Below are 12,475 nucleotides of genomic sequence, written 5' to 3' on the forward strand. Positions count from 1 at the left end.
AGTGTGTGTAAGTCAATGTGTGTGTCTGTCTTTTTCGCCCGGGCAACGTCGGGTACTTACCGCTAGTCGTATATAAATCAGCCCCCAGTACTTTACTGAAGAAGCTTGACTCAATGTATCACTCGGCCTTAAGATTTGAATTGAACTGCCCATATAAGACCCACCACTTCGATCTCTAAATTGGGTCAAACTTAACTTCTCTTAATGATCGATGGCTTGTGCATCAGATCTTATTTATTCAAGATGTACTTGCAAATAAATCAGCAGACTACCTGTTGGATCTTCTCACTGTTTTTAAGAACAAATGTAATCTAAGGTCTTCGCTCATTTACCAGCTTCACATACCTTATTGCCATACGAATACTGGAGAAAAGGCCTTTTCTATTGATTCCCCTAGGGTCTGGAATGCTATCGCCAATAAACTGCAACTTGGATCACTACCTGTGAGATCTTCACTCAAAACTGCTCTAGAGGAGTTGTACACCTGTTGGGGTGATTGTCACTCACCATTCAACAGCCTGTAGTTCCACTTACCGTCAAGAGAGTGCAGAGGCGTTACCTCGCTTGGGCACATGCCATGGGCCAGAGAGAGGCCAACGGTGGATCCCAGTAAACGGATCCTGGGACACATTCCCCGGGCTCCCGGGTGGGGGGAACCGGGGGAATGATGTCACCTGAGAGTGTTCCAGAAGGAAGGCGTGGCCAGGGCAGAGCCGGCCACGAACAGGTATATAAGCTCAGTTATCTACACGCCGAAGACTGAAGCCCGGGCTGGAGAATAGGACCCTGGATCCCAAGCTCTGCATCCCTTCTAAGGGCTGGAGGTCAGTGAGGCCAGTGGTCAGGACCCACGGAGGTCAGGGTCAGTTAGCCTCCCCTAGGTCACAGCCAGAGGACGATAGGGAACGGGTCACCAGAGTAGGTCCCGTATAGTTCGGAGGCCATAGCTCCCTAGGAAGCGGGTGAAGGGACCCATATACCCTTCATGCTAGGGACCCTGTAGTTAAAGACAATAAACGTGTGCCTCATAAAGAAGTTGATTCGTCATATTTACAACACGACACACCCCTAGCTGCCACTGCTATTCAGAATGGCCTGAAATCAAATGTATCATTCCGGATGACCGCTGCAAAGTATGATCTTGAGTTTTGATTATAGTGTGCTGATCGTTAAAGGTGTATTGAAAAATTAGATTGTGTGGCTTAGGTTTGTTGTAGTACAGAGTTAGCCTGATAGCTTTAATCTATATTGTCTTATGGTTGTTATTGTTTGACTTGCATCCCACTGGGATTTTTGCACACAGCGTTGAAATAAAGGTGTTTTTTCTGGAAGATTTTGCAGTTTTTTCCAGGATTTTTCTGCTGCGTGTAGTGACTTTAATATGTTTCTTGTTCATGTTTTAGTTTTGTTGCGGTTGCACCCGAGTCAAGAGCCGCATGGCTCACAGGGTTATCTATATATAAAAGGAAAATTTGTGAATGTGCGTCTGTTCAAAATGTTTAGCGTACTTCCCGACATGCAACAAACTTGAAATTTACCATGTGGGTACTTTCCAGAATGTACACCATGCAAACATTATAAAATAGACTTTTGTATTTTTTTGGGGGGGTGACGCAATAATGGATATATTTTGCACGCAAGTGAGCGGTGACGTCATATCTCTGTCATGTCACCCGCATGTGGCAGTGTGACGCAGTGTGCCTGCTGCGAGCGTTTGTGGTATCGATTAAACGGGAATAGGCCGATTTTAAAGAAATCTACAACCTTCGATTCCTTTGCGCGATCTAAAGAATCGAATCGTGGCGCGGGAGCGTAAGTTTTTTTTCCACCGCGTTTTGGGTTTTATTTGAATTTTTATTAATGATCAAAGTTTTTTTTTCATTTGTATATGTTATGTTTTTAAGTTTTGAGAAGTTTTTAAAAAAAAATTACGCCGGGCAACGCCGGGTGCTTCCCGCTTGTACCTAATACGTGAAACAGAAACTGTCACTAGCGGTTTATTAACATAATTTATTCACAAATACCGTCGCTCGTTCATTGCGACAGTTTCAGCATCCACGCCTCATCACTGGACATGAGCCCGTCTCTTTAACATAATTTATTCAGTTACACCGCCGCCCGTTGGAGGAATTGTATTGTGTTGAACCCCGCAAGTGACGTCATGTCACCTCCTGCTGCCGCGTGACGTCACGATATATTCGGAAGCTGCTGCACCGCGCGCGCTCTCACTGAGATCCGAGGTGAGAAGTTCACATCGTGGTGGTTGTTGTGGTTGTTGTTGTTGTTGTGGTGGTTGTTGTTGTTTACCCAGGTAGAGCCTCGCTCCTTCTCTCTCATAGGAATATCAATTGAGTAGCAGCGAGTATGGAATCGATGTCCAGGTTGCAACATTACAACGCGGGGCCTTGCCTCCTGCCCTCGCCTGATTTCATTTGGTTTAATTCTCTGCTTAAGTTAAATTTTCTTCATCTAGCTCACTACTTCATGTGACCTCCTTTGCTAGTATCAAAATATAATAAGATATTTTTCCCTATTATCATTTATAGATTTATACTATTTTTTTACTTGGAATATTTTTTGGATACGATGTCTCCGTGTTTATTTCAATTGCTTAGTTTATTTGGAATGCAGTCCAGTACTTATTTCAATTGGGATGTTGTGAATTTTATTTGACGTTTACCTAATGACATTACTTAGGTCAGTCTTAAGTTTTGAATGTTGCGCTTTTAGCTTTCGCGCGGCAATTTCTAAGAACGTAACCTCCACGATATGCACGGGGCTGCTTTGCTCTATTTTATGTCTATTGATATAGCAGAGGTGTACGGATTTTCGTAAGAAGCTAGATATCTACATTATTGATTTAATTATGGCCTATTGTACCATAAAGAGGCTTGGGGCTTTGGGTTGTTATTTGTTTTCAAATCTATGCCTCTGCTCACATTATTTGAGGATTTGTATGATTTTGGGCAGGACGGTCTAAAGCTGCGTGACCAGAAGTCGGAGCCATTTCCTATTCAACTTGGCTTGTGACAGAAATTAGCTCTTGGCCCCATGCGTTACATTACATAGCATCTTCAATAACTATGTACTCTTTCGGTCAAGTCACGTAGATAGAAAATAATAGATCACGACGTTTCGATCGCAACATGAGCAATCGTCTTATGGTGAGGGAGAGAGAAAGCTGCTGAGACAAGGTCTTATATAGGCCTGAGATGGGTACATCAAGGTAGGTTGGTGGAGCTATAGATGGTCCAACCACAGATGCTGGGGCAGTGGCCTTTATATTGTGAGAGATTAGCATGTAAATGGCTGGGGCAGTGGCCTTTGTATTGTGAGATATTAGCCTGTCCTGAGATGGGAGCATCGAGGTAGGTGGGTGGAGCTAGAGATGGTCCAACCACAGAGGCTGGGGCAGTGGGACACCCAGCCTGTCCATACAAAGACATTCAACCTAGTAATGCAACTCAGAGAGTCCGTTAACATCGGTATAAAGGATGGAAACATCATAGCAAGTTAAGACTTTACCTGGTTAATCACGTCCTTCCAATGATGCACCCATCTCAGGACAGGCTAATCTCTCACAATACAAAGGCCACTGCCCCAGCCTCTGTAGTTGGACCATCTTTAGTTCCACCCACCTACCTTGATGCACCCAGGCCTATATAAGACCTTGTCTCAGCAGATTTATCTCTCACATGAAGAGGATTGCTTGTGTTGCGATCGAAACGTCGTGATCTATTATTTTCTATCTATGTAACTTGACCGAAAGACCCAAAGAGTATTAATTCCTGCAGTCACGAAAGCTTTAAATCAATAAATAACGATGTAGTTTGAGAAGCTCCCAATGGTCATATAAAAGCCATTGCATTCGTTACGGTGATAATGATATGCTAATCGATGACTGGTTGTAGTTAAAGAATCGTTCCCTGCTGGTCAACCATGTTACATCTGCTGATGATTTGGTAATGGCTACTCAATGAGATGGAATTAGGGAATCTTGTTCTGTGCCTAGATGATTCCATCATGAAATGGGGCCTTGCAAATGTTCCACAAAAATAAATCACCTGCGTGGGACTGTCATGTCATACAACACTGCACCTGCTCAACTCTCCCATACCTGGTTAATGTATTCACGACCAGCTCTGGTTTGGCAGCCAAAGTCTCACTTAAAATTAGTCGAGCAGCATTCTTTCATTAGACTGTGTAACACTGTGTGGAAGGTGCCTGGACGTTTGCTCCATACAAAGCTTTGGAGTGTCCATCGCCAAGGTCTAGTCCATCTTGAGACCATCCCTCTCCCTGCCATACTGCGCACCCGCCCCTCACCCTTCATCCTGCGGATGTTCGACGCACAGGATTGCACCACTTAGCCATTTCGAGCTTATCCGACTGAGTTACGTGGGTCACGTGGCCACAACGCGCTTGTTGGTGAATACAACCCCTGAGCCTGGATCTAGGGGTGATATCAAAAAAGAATATATGTAAGGATGCCCCCCAATAGACTCCCCCTGGAACTCTACCACACTGAGCGATGACCCCGGGGCTGGCACGCTGACCGGACTATGTCACTCGGCTGGCCTGGGAACGCTTGGGAATTCCCCAGGATGAGCTAGAGTCTGTCGCCAGGGAAAGGGAGGCCTGGACCGCCCTACTTAGCATGCTGCCACCGTGACCCTAACTACGACAAGCGTTTTTAGAAACTAACGAACAAAGCTGTGATTGATAATTGGTTCTTTACCCTTCTATCTGGCAACAAAACTGACACCTTTTTGCAAGGAGTCATGTTTGCATAGACCGCAATACCTGCAGTCATAAATACAAACAAAAGACATAACTCTGATAATGTGCACAGGACAGTGCACATTATCAGAGTTATGTCTTTTGTTTGTATTTATGACTGCAGGTATTGCGGTCTATGCAAACATGACTCCTTGCAAAAAGGTGTCAGTTTTGTTGCCAGATAGAAGGGTAAAGAACCAATTATCATATTTTTACTGGCAAATGAGGTCCCCATAGTAAAGCTGTGATTCTTCTTAGCCAGAGATATTACTCTGTGGATTCAAAATATGAATTTATTTAAATTACCATCTGTGCTGGCTTATACAATGAAGGCTGACCTGCCTATAATTCATCCTATATTCAACCAGACTATATTATATTAGAAGCTTAGAGATCCTTAAGATATCAATATAGAATATAATCTTGAGTCTCTGGCAGGCGAGGCTGCATTGGTTCGGTCATGAATCCCGCATTCCCAGACACTGCATGCTCAAAAAGCTTTTGCTTGTCCAGATATTAGGGGCTGACCGGGCATGGCATTGGCTAGAGAAGAGATTGGAGGATGTGGAGGTGATCGGACCTGCCGATGACTGGTGTCAGGAGTGAAGATCGGCCTCTGTGGAGGAGGCCCGTGAGGTATGCTGCATGGCAGATAAGAGATATTTGCTCTGCAACAACTATGAGGTCGGAAGAGCGACGCCCACATGAATAGGTGGAACGCTGGGTTCCTAAAACCCAGCAAGACAGTGGGGAGTACAGCTGGTTCATCTGTCAGTCATCCCTTGACACCTGGATCATTCCCATTACCTGCTGACAAGGAATCCACACTTACATGGCCTTAAATTGCACCTATTACGGCATTAGCACTGGGATAAGGTTACTTGCAATTCGTCATGAATGGTGGATGTTTTGTTTATATAACATGTTAATGATTAATGTGAAATGTATGTGTATTTAAGAGTTTACCTTTGTGGGGAGCAATGGTGCAGTTATTTCACTGCATTATGAACTCAATTAGTTTGATTTTTGCCGACAGCAAACATGATTGATAAGCGAAAGCTGAACCTATTGTTGGCCTCTGCTATGTTGATTGATCTTAACTTAATTACATAGTGAAGTGAGGAGGCATTAATACGGAGCAGATGAAGGTGGCCAGGCATGGTTCTGGACACAAGGCCACCTTTGTACCATGCCAGTGTGTGACAGTGTCAAGTTTGTATTTGCAGTAAAGTATATTAACTATTGACCATGGAGGTTAAATCAAAACAATAGATTATTTTAATTTTCCTCTTGAACTTTTTGGAAGAATGGAAACAGTCAGGAAATTTACACAGCATATGTGCAACTAAAGTTAGATCTGTTTATCCAAGCATTCAAGCAAATATGAGACTGGCTTCATATCTCTAAGTTGCGATTGAACATTTATGTATTCCTTTCTACATAAGACAAATCATGTTATTTTCAACAGCCTTTGCTATGTTAGCTGAATTTTGCTTTTATAAATATTCCTTTTGTGTGATGGATTGGGGAATATCTTGAATATATGAATAAATCTAGACATGTAAGTCATGTGTGACTGTGTATATATTCATTCCTCTTGTGTCTCGATACTAATGTAGATGGTGTGGATTTCTTTTCTGTCTGCAGCTGACGCTTCTTCTGACACTTCCTCTCCAGAATTGGTCTGATGGAGCAAAGGCACTCAGCGCAGCTCGGTAAAAAACGACAACAATGGGACCAGGATGCAAACAACATAGATAGTACTGGAAATTTGACACAGCACCAGAGAACTCAAACAGGAGAGAAACCCTTCAAGTGCACTGTGTGTGAGAAGGGATTTGCGCTGTCATCACAACTTGAAGTACACCAGAGAACACACACAGGAGAGAAACCTTTCAAATGCACTGTCTGTGAGAAGGCATTTGCATGGTCATCAGGTCTTCAGATCCACCAGAGAACACACACAGGAGAGAAACCCTTCAAGTGCAGTGTGTGTGAGAAGGCATTTTCACAGACCTCAAATCTTAAAATACACGAGAGAACGCACACAGGAGAGAAACCAAACAAGTGCAGTGTGTGTGGAAAGGCATTTTCAAGTTCATTTTATTTTAAAATACATCAGAAAATACACACAGGAGATAACCCTTTCAAGTGCAGTCTGTGTGAGAAGGAATTTTCACAGTCATCAAATCTTAAAATACACCAGAGAACGCACACAGGAGAGAAACCCTTCAAGTGCAGTGTGTGTGGGAAGGCATATTCAAGTTCATTTTATCTTAAAATACACCAGAGAATACACACAGGAGATAAACTCTTCAAGTGCACTCTGTGCGGGAAGGCGTTTTCACAGTCACCACAGTTTCATAAACACCAGCTAACACACAGGCATCAGACGATCCCCCAGGAGATTTGTGAAAATCAAAGTGCTGCAATGAAATCGACTTGTGAAAGTCAAAGTGCTGCAATGAGCCCATCCCTCCTGAACAAAGAACCAGAAGTAAATTCCAGCTTGGACACTATGAAATGTATCAAGGTGAAATTTGAAGAGGCGAAGGTGAAATGTGAAGAGGCGATAGTGAAGAGCGAAGAAGTGAAGGTAAAATGTGAAGATGTGATGGTGAAGAGCGAAGATGTGAAGGTAAAATGTGAAGATGAAGATTTTACTCCAAAATCGGACCTTCACATCGATGGAGGCAACGTGAAGCAGGAGGAGAATTCTGACTGTGAGGCAGAACGAGGCAACTCCCAGCAGTTTGTGGAAGTGGAGGTGTGGATGGACTTCTTAGACAATACAAAGTCAAATCGAGACCCGGTAGATGTGTGAATTTGAGACAATGAAGCTCCAATAGATTCAGCTTTGTCATAGGCCTTTAATGAAAATAATGTGAAGTTGAACACTCAATTCCTAGGTTCAACCTGCAGAGTAAGAGCGGTCAGTATTTGCGGACCTGTGGGTTGGGTAGATCTCTTACTAGGAGTGAGAGCCAATAAGCCCAAGCATTCAATATGTTATAATAATATTAGCATTTTTATGGTGCTTGCTTAATCACCTCAGCAACTCGGAGTTTTGTATCATCTCATCACAAACACTCGAAGAGCATGCCTTTTGGCGTCCTCTGGTCTAACACCGTTTGAGACTAGGCTCGAAAGAAAGCTGTCTCTGGTGTGGACCAATCTGTTTCAAAGACAATGCATATATTATCAGAGTAAGTTTTTTTATTTGCATTCTGACCACAAGTATTGTGGTTAATGCAGACATGATTCCTTGTAAAAGGTTTCAGTTGGGTTTTTTAACATCTCAACACCTGTTTCAAGAAAAAAGGAGAAAACCTATTCTCACTCAATGAGCATGTTGTATCCATGCCTTTTCCAAAAATTTGTGTTAAGAGTGATTCTGCCTACTTTTTTGGTAATAAATTTGATCGGGATGCAGCGCTGGGGCATGGAAAGGGTGAGTCCCCCCCCCGCCGCTGCCTCCTGCCTTGCCACACAAAAGAAAGCTGGAAGATAATTACTCAAAAGCCTGTTTGGGAAGTCATACAATGTAATATAAAAAACTGCAAACCCAAGAGGGGGCTAATGAGATTCTGCAGGAAATCCCCAGTTGACTTCAAGAGAAGGCTGCCATAAAGGAAACAACCCACAATAAAAACACATAAGACGGAAACAGCAGGGGTCACGCACCTCCCTTGGACAGCAAAATCCACCCAAGGGCAGTTAATCATTATGAGCTGACTGGGGTTTTTTAAATACAACATTAAAGTTCGAAGCTTAGCTATATCTTCAACCTCAGGATATCAAAATATAACTTGATAATAAGAAGCACGGATCCCTGGCAATACAGACAGGGAACAAAGTTTAATAAAACTCTTGGAATATCTTTGGTAACTATCGTATATCACAAATCTTGGTTAAGCATGAACCAAATAATAATTATGAAAGTATTAGACCTAGGGTCATTCAGAAGATGTACAATGCGAAATATGTCAATTGCACACGCCCAAGATAATATGTATTCCACGGGATCAGAGCCTCACCAACCGCCTTTGTCTTCTAGTAGCTAACAGTACATGGAAGCAGTAAATTATGTATACAGGGGGGTGCCTCCCCCTAATATATCAAATACCACACAAGAATTCCAAACCGCGACATGAGTGCTGTGAATGCTGCTCAAAACGTACTTTGAGTCACTTGCAGAGTCAAAACTGTGGAAAGTGGTACGGTACCAAGCGAGAAGAGGTGTAAAAATATATTTTTTTTACTTCCAACCTGTGATGAGAGGACGGAATACATAGTGACAGCAAGCACACCCTTGCACAATAGGTCACGACTTCAAAGGCCACAGCGCCCCTTTTTGAGAGAGACTGCAAGTCTGATGCGAAAAAAATGTAACACTTCCAACCCATGATGGGGAACGCTGCCCAAAACGTGAACAAAAACATGGCGGTAATAAAGACATCTGGACAACAAACAGTCCAAGTGACTTCAAAAGGAAAACAGCTGCCCCTTTGTGTGAAGAAAGTGCCTGAGGTGGAAAAATGCAGATATAAACAAGATTGCAAGAACATAAATCAGTACTGCTCAAAGAATTGCCTAACTGTAACTGTAAGAAGTCCGAACCATCAAGCACATCACCGATGAATGCTCCATCCATGCATATCCTGGTGGTATCGCTGAAATCCACACTGTGTCAACCACATTTTTGGACTCGAACCTTTGCATTCATTTATGACGATCATTAAAAGTTTCAACTGTTGCTTTTCAGAATGCCATATGAAAGAAAAAGAAGTACTGCGAGTGGCAGGCTCCAGGGATTGTCCTCGCGACTGGAAAATCGATAGGGAGTTCTGCATGCCACGCATCACGGATAGTGTTTTTTTTGCGTCATTGAGATGTTGCCAGCCAAGGCAAGAAGACAACACACACCCCACACACAACGTGCATATTTGTACTAATAAGATTGTTCCAAAAAGTTATCTTTGTGTTTCGAAAAGGGTTGCCATCCCAAGGTGGTGCGTTAACTATTAGTTGATCATGAAAAGCATTCTTCTGTCCCTTGAGTTACATGAATACGGTCATTTAGAAGTATTTGTCACTTTTCATTAATTGCATAACCTTACCAATGAATTCATTGACACACCAAACATCTGTCAGCATCTATGTTACAAATCTACACACAGGAATACTATTGTGTTGAGATTTTTTTTATCACAATCTTTCCTGCGAATGCATTGATGTCCCATTAGCCAATTTATAAGCATCTGTTAGCCAAACAGGCACACTAGCACTCACACAATTTTTTCAGGACATTTCGTTAATTGCATAATCTTACCAATGAATTCATTGATGTCTACTTTTGCCATGGGGCACATGTTTCTTTAGCATGTTTCGTATGAATATTGTACTTTTTTAACGGACTTTTTTTATCGCCGTGTATGGTCGCGCTCCTTGGGGGAGTTAGGAGTTAGCCGATTGTTCTGTTACTCAGTTTTAACAAACATAACCATTGACGGTTAATTGTACGGATCAATGAGTAGGACATCTTCAGGAGTACGGTGTTGACAATTCCGATCACAAGTGTGTTCACATATTCGAGTGTTTTTAGATATTAAAGTTTCTTAACATAGATAACATAGAGGAGTCTGAGTGGTTTCTTTATTACGTTCATACATGATCATCTTAATTATAAGAGATCTGAATTCTGAGACCTGATAGAATTACACTAAAAACATAATCAGTAAAAGTTAAAGCGATAATCATTGTATTATCACGATTGGTAATACACACATGACAACGAAGCTGAGCATAATTGGTATAATTGCATACATTTTCAGAATTTCATAAAATGACATATTTTCCATTGTATTATCACGATTGGTAATACATCCCTAGATAACTAAGCCGAGCCTAATTTAAATAAGCATAAAGAAATGAAGTCTTTTTTTTTAAGACTATATGCAACAAGCACTGCTGCCCCTGTGTGGCATAAGGTGGACCTGCACCAGCCTGCATGTGGGTATGAGTCTGTTAGTAGGGGGCGATGATTGATGTGTAATCTCAGTTGCGTAATTTGTGGGTAATGTTTCGAATTTGCCAAATTTTAACCACAACGCCAGCATGCATTCGCATACACGTTTTGAATGACAATTGTTTGTTTTAGAATCAGCTGTTAAGAAGACTGCATATTTGTAATTCATGTTCCTGGACTAACCAGGGATGCCTGTCGGATTTTAACCTTGAAACTGCAACAAAAAGTGCACCACCACTTGGCTCCCCTCAATCTGAGTACTGCAGGTGTAAGCCTCATCCGACAGAGATCAACTTCTTGTCAATACGATATAACATGATGAAGTACATTTCAGTGCAGTAATTACATTTTGTCAATATCGATAATTTAGAATGATAATTTTATGAATACTTGTCTGATTTTGTGCATACATGTGTAATGGGTTCCAGAGACACTTGTAGAGGTAACTTCTTTATTACAATACAACACTCCAACAGTCCTGATACTCTGTTACAGCCTCGGTACACAGCCTAGATACACTACTCTGGCTACGCTCTGGGGTCCTCCAGCTACAATTACCCTAGGGGAGGCTACCTGACCCGACCCAGCCAAGGTGCGGGTCTGGACTCTGGCTTCCTCGGAACTCGCCCTTACAAGGACGTAGAGCTGGGAGTCCCAGAGTCCCACCACTGGCCCTCACAGCGTCCCGGCCCTTACAAGGACAAGCGGGACGAGGGGGTCCAGGGTCCTAAGCTGGCTGGCGGGTCTTGGGTCTTGAGCTGCGACTGGCCCCGATCGGCCAGGGAGCTGCCCTTTTATGCCTCGTCCCCAACGAGGGGTGGGGTTGTGTGCGCCCCCAGATATCCCACAGAGCACACACAGCCCCCCCGTTGGTGGCGCCAAGGGGCTTAACTGTCTGGGGTGCCTGGGATCCTAGCGCCCTGGCACCGAGGGCTTATCTGTCTAGGGTCCCAGAGCCCCCAGCAGCCCCTCCCCTCTTATGGCACTACACATGTAACATTTTGTCGATAAAGGTCAAACATGGAATACGTGATTGTTACGAGAAAAAGTGTGTGTTTTGGAAGTAACCTGTACAGATAACTAACGTGAGAGCTGTTGTTCTTGTGATACGGGTCAACTGGTATTTTTAAATCCTTTATATTAAGTTCGCGTGCTTGCGTGCTTGCTTGCTTAGGACCGTGCAAATCTTTCGGTCGTTTTTTAACCCACTTCCTGTGATCCAATCGAGCTGACATTTTCCACACAGACTCGTTGTGCCAGACAATTAATGTTCGTGAAAAAAAATTCCCAAAATTTTACACTTTTTAGGCAAAAAAAAAATATTTTACATATATTCAAATAGAACTCATTCTTGGCTTTGGCTGAACGTCACAGTATAAGAGCCCAGAGCGTAACCCCTCCACAGGCCGTGGCGGAGTAGCGCAGTTGGTAGCGCCCTCGCTTCCCATGCCAAAGGTCGCGGGAGCGATCCCCGCGTCCTCCACAGGCGAGTATATTTTTAAATCCTTTATATTAAGTTCGCTGCCACGCATATAAAGGATTTATAGTGAAAAACTTTGTTTTTACGGGTTATACTTATTCGTGATTCAGGAAGCATCTGCCTCTGGAACAAGTCATTGTCTTTGAAATAAGGAACATTCACATAATTCATCAGTTACAAGGCGTACC

General features: G+C 42.9%; 1 protein-coding gene across 1 annotated transcript in view; it reads left to right on the forward strand.

Moving 5' to 3' along the window:
- The first annotated feature begins 2,158 nt into the window (after positions 1-2,158).
- LOC133361625 (zinc finger protein 271-like) overlaps positions 2,159-12,475 on the forward strand; it is a 40,613-nt gene continuing 30,296 nt past the window's right edge. The window contains exons 1-3 of the mRNA XM_061580604.1: positions 2,159-2,240; positions 5,293-5,415; positions 6,457-7,083. Coding sequence (XP_061436588.1) covers positions 5,366-5,415; positions 6,457-7,083 — 677 coding nt within the window. The 5' untranslated portion in view covers positions 2,159-2,240; positions 5,293-5,365. The remainder of the gene's footprint in view (positions 2,241-5,292; positions 5,416-6,456; positions 7,084-12,475) is intronic.

The sequence above is a fragment of the Lethenteron reissneri genome, unplaced genomic scaffold (genome assembly GCF_015708825.2).
Source record: "Lethenteron reissneri isolate LAM-NWPU_2019-01 unplaced genomic scaffold, ASM1570882v1 scaffold_115, whole genome shotgun sequence".
NCBI classification, from domain to species: domain Eukaryota; kingdom Metazoa; phylum Chordata; class Hyperoartia; order Petromyzontiformes; family Petromyzontidae; genus Lethenteron; species Lethenteron reissneri.